The sequence below is a fragment of the Acomys russatus genome, chromosome 30, assembly GCF_903995435.1.
Source record: "Acomys russatus chromosome 30, mAcoRus1.1, whole genome shotgun sequence".
Taxonomy (NCBI): domain Eukaryota; kingdom Metazoa; phylum Chordata; class Mammalia; order Rodentia; family Muridae; genus Acomys; species Acomys russatus.
This window is the reverse complement of record NC_067166.1, coordinates 10863118-10877399: the sequence shown is the minus strand read 5'-3', so window position 1 is coordinate 10877399 and position 14282 is coordinate 10863118. Positions and strand designations below refer to the sequence as shown.

General features: G+C 41.0%; 1 protein-coding gene across 2 annotated transcripts in view; it reads left to right on the top strand.

The window, feature by feature from the left end:
- Ercc8 (ERCC excision repair 8, CSA ubiquitin ligase complex subunit) overlaps window positions 1-14282 on the top strand; it is a 38434-nt gene that overhangs the window by 1102 nt on the left and 23050 nt on the right. Inside the window, exons 2-4 of one of the 2 annotated variants that reach the window (XM_051172331.1) lie at window positions 2845-2940; window positions 8723-8824; window positions 12694-12817. In XM_051172331.1, the coding sequence (XP_051028288.1) occupies window positions 2845-2940; window positions 8723-8824; window positions 12694-12817 (322 nt within the window). The remainder of the gene's footprint in view (window positions 1-2844; window positions 2941-8722; window positions 8825-12693; window positions 12818-14282) is intronic. The other variant, XM_051172332.1, reaches the window with a different exon arrangement.

Genomic DNA, 14282 nt, shown 5'->3' with positions numbered 1-14282 from the left:
ATCTCTGAATTCAAGGCCATCCTGATATAGAATAAATTTCAGGTAAAGAAAAGCTTAGGTCCAGGCGTGGTGGTACACACCTTTAATCCCAAACAGTGAGGGTAAAATCAGTGTGTAGAAGGAAGCACACATGTTGAAAGTGGTATCTAATTGAGTGGCAGAAAAAGCTGACGCATCAGAGAAAGATTTGACAGAATAGGATACACCCAACTCTATGAGAAGAGAAGGGAAAGGGAAGCTACGTAAGAGGCAGTGTAGAGACAGAGACAGAAGGAGGAAGGGTTGATTGAGAGAACAAGCCCGAGGAGAAGCCAGAAGATTAGAGCAGATTGCTGAGTTAGTTTGAAGCCGAGCAGAGCAATTCAGCAGCCTAGAAAGAAGCCAGGCTAAATAAGTCAGTCAGCTGCGAGAGGATTTTGAGTCAGAATAGCTGAGTTGAGCCAGCCAGCCTAGAGCTCAATAAGAACAAGAAAGGCTGAGCTTATTCAGCTGTAAGTCCCAGAGGCTGAAAACATTCTAGGCATAGGTTAGATTGTACGGAGGCTAGAAGCTTTTATGACTAGGTTAGCAGGAGGAGACAGTAAGCTTCCCAGACAGCAATTGAAACAGGTGAATAAAAGTCTCTTTTACAGTTGAGTGGTGCATCTCTCCCTTGGCCACAATGCAGATGCACAAGTTGCCATGGCCAGTTCAGTCCCAATCCCCTAACCTCCCCTCCCCCACCGGCCCCATCATCAGGGTCAGCCCTACTGTACTGGCCAGGTTAGGTACAGGGCCTGCTCTCCTGAGTCCTGCAGCAGATGAAGGGCAGGAACAGGTCTCCTAGTCTCATGACCGAGTTGGGGCCAGCTTTCCAACCTGCCACAGGTGCCAAGAGCATCTCTCCCTCTCTGATGCCACCATACAGCAGACAAGAGGCAGGGTGGGCTCTCTCACGCTCACACTCTTCAGGGCCAGCTCACCTGCACCCCAGGCCACCAGGGTCAGCTCTACAACCAGCAGGGCCTGCTCTCCTAAATGCTGCAGTTGATGAGGGACAGGGACAGCTCTCCTGCTTTCATGACCCCAGGGCCAAGTCTCCTGCCTGCCATAGGTGACAAGGGGCAAGAGGAGGGGAGGGTATCTCTTCTTTGTCCATGGCTGCACAGATTTTAAAGGAAAATGCTATCATTCAAATAGATTTGTTCTTTATAGATACACTGACCGTCTTCTGGTTGTTTTATGTCTCTGTCTTTACCTGGCAGCAATTTGGCTGTGATGTATCTAGACACAGATTTCTCCAAGTTTACTCTACGTAGCCTCCATTTTACTTATTCAGCTTGTAAGTTCATGTCAATTTTTAGTCATTTTTTTTCCTTCCCAATATTTTGCCTACCCTGTGTCCTTTCTCTTCTCCTTCTGGGCTCCAGTTGCATTAATCTTAGTCCTATTTTAAGCTCTATTATCTCCTCTCTCCCAGTCTTTCCCACTGTGTTGTCAGCTTGTGTAATTTCAATGATTTTATCTTCATGTCCACGAATACTTTCCTTGGTCAGTTCCCATCTACTACTGAGTCCATTAAGTTAAAGAGTGTAGACTGCTTATACTCTCACACCCAAGCATTCCTTGTGGCTGCCTTGAACTAGTTGGCACATAAGTCCAAAGCCCATGTTAGCTTAGCTTTGGCTCCTCAGGATTTTCTTTTCCTGTGGAAGTTGAAATTTTCATGGTTCTTCATATGCAGAATAACGTTGATTGTATCCTAAACATTTTGAACACTGTTACTAGGCTCAGGGTTCTTGTTTATTCCTTGAAGAATGCTGATGTTTTTGTTTCAGCAGTAACTTACTAGATTAGATTTAGGATGCAGTTCTACCTCTGTCTGTGGGCTATGGCTTCAAAACCCTTTAGGTCTGCCCCAGGCACATGCCACTCACTGGTCAGACAGTGACAAGTGGCACTTGGTTGAGCCTTGAAAGTCTTGCAGGTGTTCAGGATCGGATCCAAGCGTATTCCACTCGAGGATGAGTCACGGAGCTTGTAAAGTGTTTTATGGCGTGGCCTTTCCTGATCTTTATCTTTGTTATGATTTCTCAACTTTCTAAAACTTCCATCTTGGTCCTCCAGCCAGCAAATTTGGCCTCTGGTTTCTCTCATAACATAGAACTGTCATACCATGTTTAGGCTCAAGGCAGAGCTCAGAAGGATAAATGGAGGCTTAAAAAACAATCAAGGCACTAATGAGAAAAAGAAAATAATTCACTTTGTTTAAACTGTGGTATTGGATATAGTGTGCATTTCTACAGCCTTAAACATTTAAGAGAATCTTTTAAATTGTGTGATTCAAACTTTTATCCACTGGGTGTCCTCAGTTAGGTTTACCAGAACTTAAACTTTTTCTGAAAGTTTATCCACAGATACGTTTTTTAAGGACTCTGATGCTTTAAATTGGTGATTATCAACTGTGGGTCATGACCTCTTTGACAGGGGTCTCATATCATGCATGTCAGATATTTATATTATAATTTACAAGAAAAATAAAATTATAGTTATAAAAAAGCAATGCAAATACTTTTATGGTTGTGGGTCACCACAACAGGAGGCATTGTACTAAGGGGTCACAGCATGAGGAAGATTGAGAACCACTCTTATTTAATGTCATGTTTCAGGTGAGATATTTGCATGTAGTTGTTGGTAATTTGCTCAGAGGCTTATCTCTACAAATATGAACACCTTTAATTGTGGTGAGAAGCTAAGGATCTGCAGTATTTGTGGTGATCTGTGTAATCTTGGGGAAATAAGGAATTTGTGTTAAATTATTTCTAGTTGTTAAGTTTTATCCTTTTCTCTTTTTAATTTTTGAAGGGTCCTAAGCCTGGAGTTGAACAAAGACCGAGATGTTGAAAGAATCCATGGCAGTGGGGTCAACACTCTTGACATTGAGCCTGTTGAAGGAAGATAGTAAGTTATGTCTTCACTGTCTGAGTGAGGGGCAGTGAAGCCTTGCCTTCTCGATTGATTAGGAAAGAGCTCTTGAAAATAGCCGGGCGTGATGATGCAGGCCTTTAATCCCAGCACTCAGGAGGCAGAGGCAGCTGGAGTTTTGTAAGTTCAAGGCCAGCCTGGTCTACAAAACGAGTCCAGAACAGCCAGGATTACAAGATAAACCCTGTCTCAAAAAACAAACAAAAAAAGAACTCTTGAAAAAAAATTGTAAATTGTAGCGTTTGTTGAACTAGCATTTATTCATTTGAAATAAAAACAGAAAATCAAATGTGTAAAATGTTGCCAGATCGATACCACAAATACTGTGGCATAAATATATTCATGTTAAATCAATAAACCAGGGATTTATGTTGATGCAGAAGGCTTTTAAGTGCTGGGATGTGTCTTAAGTGCTCTTTTAAAATTCAGCTGTTCCTTTCAAGGGGTCTAATGGGAAACGATATGTAAGAAGCAGACACATGTTTGGCAGACTCAATTGGAAGCAAACAACTTTACTGAGTTTCTCACTTACCAGCTCTGGGACCTTGTGCAGTTTACCTAACTTGTCCACTTTCCGCTGTCTTAGCTACTCAGTGGGAATGATTGTGCTTAGCCCCTTTGTCATTAGACCTTAAGAAAACCACGTTAGTTGTTTGATGCAGTTGCTGCACTGTAGCTGGATTGCCCCTGTGTACAGCCTGTTGTCATGCTGCACTGCTCACACGGGCAGGTTTCGGGGGAGGCCGCACCTTGGTGGCAGAACACATGACTTGTATGCACAAGATCTGGGTCCAGTCTAGAGCAGAATGTGAGGGAGAAAAGAAGGTGGCAAGGAATGTGGGCTCAAAGCCCGTCATGCTGTGAGCTGAGGGTGTAGTTCAGTAACAGACTCACATATGTGTGTGTATATATATACATATGTGTGTATACACACACACACACACACACACACACATATATGGACAGTGGTTTCTCCTGTTATGGTCTATTTAGCAGTTGCCCTAGAGTTTTTTTTTTTCTCTTAGTAAACTGTTGTTATTTACATTAAAATTAGCCAGGTGGGTTTGACAGACTTGTACTTTCTACTTTCACCTTCTGCCATAATAATAGCATTTAAGAAATGTGTGGCAAACAGTTGTAATTTTAGCACATTGTTAAATGTATAAGATGATGCATAGTAATTCTCTTTTCCCTAGCTTTTCAGGGCTTAACATATTTCCTGATCAGAGACAGTTGAGGGACTCTTATTGATATAATAAATGCAGACCCAAGGGACAAAGGAGATCTGATTTCTTTTGGCCATTGGAGCCAATGGGGCAAAGAGCCCAGTGTTGCAGCCAGCCACTGGCACAGTGGTCGTGTAACCTGCCCGAGTCAGTAAGAACTGGCGGACTGCAGCTGTGCGTGAGAAATACGTCTGAAGGATGTAGGCTGAAGACGTTCTCATGGTGCATCAAGTTAAAGTCTGACCGCGCAGCGCGGCAGCCTTCCCTTTAATACATGCTCAAAGCTATAGCTGGTCATTTCTTCATTTGCTAAGACACACTATGTTTAGTCCTGTTTAGTAGCAAGAAGAAATAAAGATGAAAATATATGTCAAATTGTAATAAGTATAAGAAAGAAGTATTTTCTTTTCATTAAGTTTATCAGTGTATGTGTAAATTGTTCAAATTTATATTGATATATCATTCACTATGAACACTATAGCAAAAGCACTAAAGGCCACAGTCAAAGCCAGAACACGGAGAGCTGGTAGGAGCAGACTCAGTTCCAAGGTTAGGCGTTAGTCTAAGATGACTAGCCATAAACTATTTTTAACAAGTTCAATTACAAAGAAGACATTTGTATACCTTTATGAAATTAAAATTTGTATCTCTTTTAAATTCTTTTAATTTATTCATCTTTTGTAAGTTTTCTTTTTTACATAAAAACAATACCCTACCTCTTTATTGTGGTCATGATTAGCAGAATATTAACCTTATAGTTAAATAATATTCATATCGGGTACCAAATAGATATTTGTTTAATTTCAGTAATGATTACATTTTTCATGCAATAAATAAACCCAAAGGAAAACTTTTGACAGTTATTTTAATTAAAAAAATATCTTACATTATTGTAAATACCAAAATTCAATGTTAAAGAGCAACTCTGGAAGTAATGGTTCATTTTACATTGATAATGCATTTATAGTACCTGGTTTGAAAAAAACAAAAAACACAGCAGGTGTGAGCATGTAGCTCAGTTGGCATAGTGCTTGCCTAGCATGCACACACTCCTGGGTTTACCACAAAGACTGCATATGGCGACAAACAGCTGTAATCCCAGGAGATGAAGGCAAGAGGATCACTCCTTGAAGGTCACCAGGTCATGAAGTATCCACACAAATCCCAAATTATGAGTAAGTGGAAGCAAACCTTGATGGCTGCAAGATCTGCGTGCTGTCAGCATGCACATGTGGGGGAGGGTAGTCAGCAGAAGCTGAGAGAGGAGCTGATCACGCTGGCAACTCCATGAGACCAGCAGGTGAGCCAGAATCAGGCCAATCTGACTGCAGCAGCTGCCCCAGGAGTCATGTCACACAGCACTTACAGGTGAGTTCGAGGCCCACCCGAGACTGGAAGGCGCTCAGCCTGGCCCCGTAGTCACTCCTGGGAACTAACAGGCCAAAGCTCCATGAGGAGCAGAGCCCCACGCTGATGAATAGAGCCAGCTTGAGAGTCTGGCGCAGTGTGCACAGAGGGAGAGGACGCCCAAGGAAGTTTAGAACGTGAACACAATCAGAAACTCTCTTATTAAAAGTGTCTTATCAAAAGGAAGGAAAATATACTTTAGAAGGAGGGCTTTTCTGAAGATGAAAGTTTAAATGTTATTCTAAATCCAGACTGTATTCTGAAAGGATAGGGAAAACGTGCAAAAATAGAACACAGGATGTAAGAGCTAAGAGACAGTGACATCATACTGGACAGGTTGTCCATAAAATGTGAGAATGCTAATCTAATATTCCAGAACTAACAAAAAGTCTGCTTATTGTGTGTCAGTGTGTGTGTGTGTGTGTGTGTGTGTGTGTGTGTGTGTGTGTGTGTGTTGAGGAGTCTGTACATGTCGTGCTTCTGTGGCAGACATTTTACTAATTGAGCGCTCTCTCCAGCCTTCCCTCTAAATTTTAAAAGGTAGAATCCATGAAAGAATAATGTAAATTCAAATGAGAAAAATCTCAGAAATGAGGTTATTGAAACCAAGAAAAATTAGAAATAAATGAAAAATATTTCAGAAATGAGAACACAAGCAGATGAAATAGAAGGCGAAAAGCAGAGAGCACTTAAAGATCAGGAAGGTCAAGACTGGTCGTAGCTCAGTGGTGTCATGCTTGCCTCTCGTGTGTGAGGACACAGGTTCAATCCCAGCACTAACCCTCCAAAAAGAAAAGAACAGGCTGTGGAGCTAGTCAGTCAGACAGACTGACAGAATAAAGGCCAAGAAGACCTAAGCTGCATGTGACAGGAGTAAGCAGAATGAATATGGAACTATAATTTAATAAAACTTTTTACTTGGAGTAAGATCTACAGCTGTGGTGTATAAGAAAGTGGATCACACTCACTAGAATTTTACTTTGGGATTTTTGCCCAAAGGAAGAAAAAGAATTTTTTTAAATTTAAAACACTCAGAGAATTAAGCCTTTTACATCTACTCAAACTGATTTTCAAAGTGCAAAAGGCAGACATTGCTCCATGGTATGCAGGAATTGTTGGAGCACAGTACTCATTAGCTTTTTTTGGTATTCTACTGAGTTAAAATCAGAGGGACAGAAATGTGAGGGTTGATGACCACTAGTTCTAGAAAATAGCAATATTTATGTAAATGTATAACTGTGGATCTACATAGTGATTTGGCTGCTGATACCGCTTCACACTAAAGAGACCAATTATAAGTAGAGATTATTCTCAATTTAGTTGAAAAATCTAAGCTCCAAATTGCAGAGCAAATGACCTGGTTTTTGCCAGGTCACAAGAGACAGAACAGGTCAAGGGAGCAGAGACACACAAAGGCCAACCGAAGGTCTGTATTCATTTAAAGCAACTCAAAGCGAAGTTCCTTTATTCATGATACGCTTTGGGGCGATAAATTTGCAGTATTCAGAAAAGGCAGTCGGTGACTACCATAAAAACTGTATCAGTGAGTAACTGAGGGGACAGAGAGGGAGTTGGGATTGGGAAAGGTCCTGTTGTTTGGACTTTACTGAAGAACGCTCTAATGGGATGCACCTGTCTTTATTTGAGTATCTACATTTTGTGTAATAGTGGAATAAAATTCAGAATGTCTTGAGATTTTGCAGTTAAGTTTGATCCAAAAGAAATCATTATTCAAAGAGATTTTCATCTTGTAAAAAATATAAAGGAATGGTGCTCTGAATGAGGGTAGAAAGAGTGAAAATACTGAATGTGAAATAGTGTGTATTATAGTACGTGGAGAAATTAAAATCCTCCCTTTTGTAGACTTGCTCTGAATTTACTTCATGCCTCACCACCTGTTGTTTTATCTCAGCTGAAAATTTGGCTGTCGGAGAAGTCAGTTAAATGTTACAACTTCAAATTTGAAGGTTATTTAAGGTAATGTTATGAAAAATACAAACTCACAATTAGGAAGCAAACAGTCTGAACAAGCTAATAGGAGTCCTACGTAGATTCAGGGGTCCTCCGTAAAGCATGTCAACTACTAAGAATGTTTTATCAGTTAACTTTATAAATTAGTTGAATTAGTATGAGGAACTTTTTCTTGTCAAGTATATAATTACATGTTACTTCTACTAATTAGAAATCATTTTACAAAGCTCTTGAATCCAACTGTTACAGGCTCTACCAATGTAATAGGCTGGTTTGAAGGACAGCTTTTTCCTTTTAGCACCCTTTGCTACCAAAAGTCAGACTATCTGGCTTTAGACCTTTCATCTTTCCCCTGTCTCCCTTCACACTTCAGCAGTCTATCCCTTCAGTCTCTAGAGTGTGCCTTTCCCACACCTTGCTGGCTACTTTCTCTTCCACCTTCAGGTACCAGTTTAAGTATTATAACCAAGAATACCATCCTTGGAGCTTAAGCTAAAATAAAAGGAGCTTATTGCCACGGTGGTCCCAATTACAACTTACAGTTTGTGAGATCAAATGCAGGTCTCTCCTGCTAGATGGCCACCTTCCAGGTGGTCAGGGAGCATGCCTGTGTTGTCCACAGTTCTTTAGCAGAGTGCCTTTTGCACTGTAGGCGCTTGGAACAAATGAATGGAATAAATGCATTTATAAGAGACGAGAAGCTAGCTTCCATTTGCTGTCACATCAGCTTGGACACTTAGGAGAAAACGTCCCTCCCCCACTTCATTGTTACTGTTTTTCAAATGTTGAAAGGCCGAGACAGGTGGTTTACTTTGCCCAGAGACAGATAGCTACTGTCCTTAATAGGCTAATTCTGTTTTCACTTAGCACAGATTTAAAGGCTGGAGTCGCACTGTAATCTTTGGCTTTCTGAAGTAACTGCCTTCTGCCGTCTTTTTGCAGTCATTGAGATAAACCTGAAATGATGAAGGATTCAGTTTTTCTGTATTTGTGCTTTTGTAAATGTTGAGAAAGTCCAGTTTATTGGCGTCTGTTAGAATTAACTGAACTTGCTCTCTTAATACTTTTGGGCATATATAGGTCAGTATGTGAAGATCTGAACTCAGCAGCAGCTGGACTGCTCACAGTGATTAATGTGGCTTTTCTGTCACCAGCATGTTGTCGGGTGGTTCCGATGGCGTGGTTGTCCTCTATGACCTTGAGAACGCCAGCAGACAGCCCTATTACACGTGTAAAGCAGTGTGTTCCATTGGCAGGTTTGTATTTCAGAGTGTAACTCATGAATAGGCAAACAGTTCAGTGTTGTTTGCATCAGATGCAAAACATGAAAATGGCAGTCAAGTGCATGGTGTCAGCTGACGTGGATAGATGTCCCTTGATGCTTTCTTGAAAGCGATCAAAAGTCAGTGGGGGTTTGTTTTTTTTTTTGTTGTTGTTGTCGTTTTTTGTTTTTTGGGTTTTTTTTTTTTTTTTTTTTTTTTTTTGGTTTTGTTTTCTGTTTTTTTTTGTTTTGTTTTGGTTTTGGTCATATGACTTCCTGCAGTTTTTGTGTCAGCTATCAAGTGAATTTTTAAAAAGATTTTGGTGTCTCCTATGCTCTATCCCTACAGAGTTTACCTCAGTAGCTTCGGTTGTAATACCACTTAGTACAGGTTCATTTTTAAATCTTTCAGCTAATTATAAATGCAAATTGCATTTTCAACTGATGTTAGTGGGAAAAATATTAAAAACAGGATTAATAAGTATACTGATAGTCTCTCAACACACACACACACACACACACTTCTTTCTTCTCTGCTCACTTTAAAATACTTGATTTAAGCCAGGGTGATGGTGGTATCCTCAACTCCTTTAATCCCAGGACAGCCAGGGCTACACAGAGAAACCCGGTCTCAAAAAAACCAAACCAACCAACCAAACAAACAAACAAAAAAACCAAAATCAAACCTGACTTCCTAGGCTGTTTGGTAGGTTTTTTCATAATGGTTGTTTAAAGCTCCTTTGCTGCCTGTGTCTGATCTGTTCTTGAGCTGACTTTGCCACAGAGACAAGGGAGAAGCTCGCAGAGCTCAGCAGCCACCGTGCTGTATGCTCCCAGAGTATGGGGAAGGCCCCTAGGTTATGTGGCCCTAAGATTTATAATTGTGTGTTTATAATATAATAAATATTACTCATTTAGAAACACAAGTTTTGAAAATCTCTCTGAGACTCAGCTTATTTTGTTTTAGAGGTAAATTTACTTGCTCCATCATTCTTACCAGGTTTCTGTGATAATTAGACATTTTTAAGGCATGTTGAAAGCTGTAAAAACTACTGTTTAAATCGAAAGGAATATAGTTAAAGGAAAATTTCAGGGTCAGCTAGGTGGCTCAGTGGTTAAAGGCACTTTGTCACCAAGCCTGGTGTCCTTAGTTCTGTCCCTGAGACCCACACAGTAGAAGGGGAGAACTGGCTTTTACAAGCTGTTTACTGGCCTTCACATGCGGGCAATGGCACACACAAATAAATACAATTCATTCATAATAGAGACTATTATATTCTCAAATATTCTAGGATATCTGGGCTTAGTGGTGCACGCCTTTAATCCCAGCACTCAGGAGACAGAGGCAGGAGGATCTCTCATGAGTTTGAAGCCATCCTGGTCTAGATAATGAGTTCCCAGATAGCCAGGACTGTATAGAGAAAACCCTGTCTCAAAACAAACTAACAACAACCAGAAGAAACATACTAGAACTTTTTATAGAATATTTGTTATGCTTTGACACTATCATACATGTATGCAATGTACCTTAATCATATCTGCCTTTGACATATTTCCCTCAATACCCTCCTCTACGTGTCCCTTCCCAACTTCATGTTTTCTTCAGTTGTAACTCATTGAGCCCAGATAGTGCTGAAGGCATGCTCATGGGTGTGAAAACAAGGGCAGCATCCTGTTAGAAAAATAGCTCCTCTCCATCAGTCTCCATCAGTTGCCGGGAGCTCCTTAGCTAGGAATAGAGCCATGTGAGCTCCTCTTCTGTCCCTGCTGCAGTGTTGGCTGGTGTGATCCTGTGCAGGCCTTAGGTAGATAACCGTGGCTGCTGTGACGTCATGCAACAGCCATTTTGCCTAGCTGACATTAGACAGCACTCTTCCCGGTGCTCATCTCCTACATTCTCTCTCCCCCTCTTCTGTGCATCACAGTGCTGAGCACTCAACAGTCATTGAATCTCAGCACCTCAACCTATTCTGAGCCCTTGCTTTGGCCATTGCCCCTGCAGAAAGAAGCTCCTCTGAGGCCAAGGGCAGCCCTAGTCTGTGGGCATAAACAGAAACATTTAGAAGGCAGCTGACTCCATGTCCATGTAGCAAGACAACTGTAGTAGGTGCCACCCCAGAGCTTGCGAACTCTCCAGCCGAGGGCTTTCGACCAACTTTGCAGTACTAGGCACACATTCCTTTCTATGGAGCAGACTTCAAGTCCAGTCTTGCCACTGCTCACCACCTTCCCTGGCAGGCTGGTATTGTAGCATGCAGTGGCCACTTCTGGGTAGCATCACTGGTGAGGTTTTCTTCCCAGTGGCCTGCATAGCACCTTCTCACACCTTGAAAACCAGCCGGCTAGGAGGAGGACTGCCGGGCAGTTCCAGCTGGATTTCTCCATGTCCTTCAGCCAAGGTCTATTGTGTCTTCAGCAGTAATGCCTTGCCATCTGATTAATGGTAGGCAAGCAAGATTAATAACAACAGTTTAGGGCATCCCAGAGCTGTAGCACGGGCTAGCACTTGTCTTTTAAGAGGCTTGAGCCATTATTTACACACTTTCCCTCTCAACCCTAATCCAAAAAGAAAAAAAAATCTAAAGTACTGGCCTGGGACTCACAGAGATCTGCCTGCCTCTGTCTCCTGGGTGTGGTGCTGGGATTAAAGTGTGTGTGTCACTAATCTGATGTTATCTGATACTAAAATTTAGCATCTTTATTAAATAGTGAAATATATACATGTTTCTTATATTTGACATATGCTATATAATGTTACATTATGAAGAATTGTGATCTGGCTAGGTTTTAGTATGTAATATAAGTAAATGTCTGTGTGTCTCTATTTTATTTTAGTATGACTTTTATTCCTAGGTTTAGACTATAAAAGTATAACTTTGCATTTCAATATGGGTATATTTACAATATCATTTTTAAGAATAATTTTAGTAAAATTCATTATGTTATTGCTAGTAGGTGAATTTAGTAAAATTCATTGTTACTCATAGGCTACTTAGTAATATTTATTGTTGGTATACTTAATTTGTTTGTTCTTGAGCATTAAGAAGATGTTAATACCAAAGTTTTTACTGAATGTGCCTGAAAATAACATGTCACCCTCGTGAGTCTGACTCCTGAGCCTTGACTCATTGCTCACTCTCCTGGGGCTTCCCGTTCCTACCTGGAGAAGCAGCTTTCCAGACAGACCACACAGCTTTGCCGTGCTGCCACAGAAGAGCAAAAGGCAATTTCTAGAGTCCCTCGCTTCCTATAGCAGAATGTAGGTACTTGCTCTCAACAAACCAGAGGGTCCCTGCAAATAGGAGGAATTTGAATCTTTAGCAGAAAAGGAAAAAAAACAAAAAAAAAACAAAAGGTATCTGTGTACTGCTACCCACATGTTTGACTGTCCAATATCTGTGGACAAACAGTATTGTTTAGAATCCCATGGTGCTGTGTGCACATTGCATTCTGCTCTAATTCTGTTCTAATAATGGTAATTGAGAAAGGGAAAGCCCAAGCCAGAAGAGGTATTTCTTTCAGTAAGGAAAACCACTGCCACCTCCAAGGTGAAAGAAAGCCAATGTAGTTGGCCCTCTTCCCCTTACCTCATCGCGCGCGCACACATGTACACTATTTACAACACAGGAGTAGGATATAGCACATAGTACGCCTTAGGAGAAGGCAGGCCTCCACATCTCACTGTGGGAACTGAATCTGGAGATGTCCAGTCATCCTCTCTCCCCTTATGAACAACTAGGACAAGGATGTGTAATGTCCGAGTACCAATCTATATCTTCCTACCCACGCCTGCTGCTTTTTCATAAGAATACATTGGAAACCCACCTAAGTCAGCAGTTGTAAGTTTTGATCACTGTTTTGTAGAAGCCATCCTGATGTTCACAAATACAGTGTGGAGACTGTTCAGTGGTACCCTCACGACACAGGCATGTTCACATCCAGTTCGTTTGATAAAACTCTGAAAGTATGGGATACAAACACATTGCAGGTAAGTACATTAAAAACCTTTCCAGATTGCTGTGTAGGATAAAGGAAAATTGGATGTGAACCATAGTGGATGTTTTTTTTGCTGAGATGTTCTGTGTCAGTTGTGAAAGAAGCATGGTTGGGAGAGCTAGGTGGTTGGGTCTTTGTCCTACCTAACTAACTTCTGCTGATTCGTTCTATGACAGTGGGCAAGTGCCAAATCACCCTGCATCTCTGCTCCCTCATCTGTACATGAGGGCAAAGATGGCACCTTCTGGAATGGTTTGAGGGGTAAATGAGCCAACACACAAAGAGCTAGCACTTGCCTCGCACATAATCAACACTCAAAACCTTAGCAAATACCTTTATTGTTTGAAAATTACTTGCAGGAAAAGAGTTTTTATAATATAGCTTAGTAAAAATAGATAGTAGATATGAGAATTGTATGATAACTACTGAAATTCAATGTATAAAACAACTCTTTCCCCTCAGCTTTATATCTCCCTGCCTGTAAAATCTCTCTATAGAAATGTGACATCTCTTCAGAGTTGGTGGTTCCTGTGTTCTGGGCCAGCCAGAGTTATGTAGTAAGACCCTGTCTCAAAAAACAAACAAAATAAAATCCAGTGTATGTGATAAAAATTAAATGCATGTCATGGACTTCCCATTTTGACCACAGTATCTTGTAGCCCATCCAATCCTCCATTGGCAAAACCAGCAAAGTTTTGTTTAAAGGGTTTGAAAAGCTGCTGAGGTGTCTAGAATATGATAAGCTGGGTCTCAGAGAATAGAAAGATTTATAAAAGTAAATTCAGCTTTATAAATGTTTCACTCTTGTCGTTTCATTTATTTTATTTTTTTATGTATAGCAAGAGACTGAAAAGGCAGGCATTGGATAATTTTTAGTAGACAGAACAGCAGCTGGCCATGGTGGTACATGTCTATAATTCCAGCGTTTGGGAGGCTAAGGAAGGAGAATCTTGAGTTTGAAGCTGGCTTGGACGACTGTCTTGTGAGCTCAGGGCTAGCCTGGGCTATAGAGCAAGACCTATCTCAGAGCAGCAACAACAAAAACACAAGAATGGTTCCTGGGTTCTGCAATGCGAATAAGGTGATTTATTATGATTGAGGGGTTTGTAGGAAGTGTGGAGATAATCCAGGAGCTGATGTATTTGGATCCGATTCAGGAGTGAGGTCTACACTGAAAATAGAGGTTTATGAGTTAGTGACATTCAGTTGAAGAGAAGAAGTTTGCATAAACAAAACCCTAGGAATGACCAGGGCTTTTAGGACAAAAGAAGTGGCAACAAATGCTGCAAAATAATGGAAAGGAGTGGCCTGAGAGTAAGGGGCACATCCAGCACATCTCTAGCCTGAAAGCCTGAGAAAAAGACTGTTTCAAGGACAATGGGGTCAATGGCTGTGTTAAGCGTGTTGGCAAACCAAATAGAATAGCAAGGCCATCAGTGATAGAGGAAGAGTAGTGT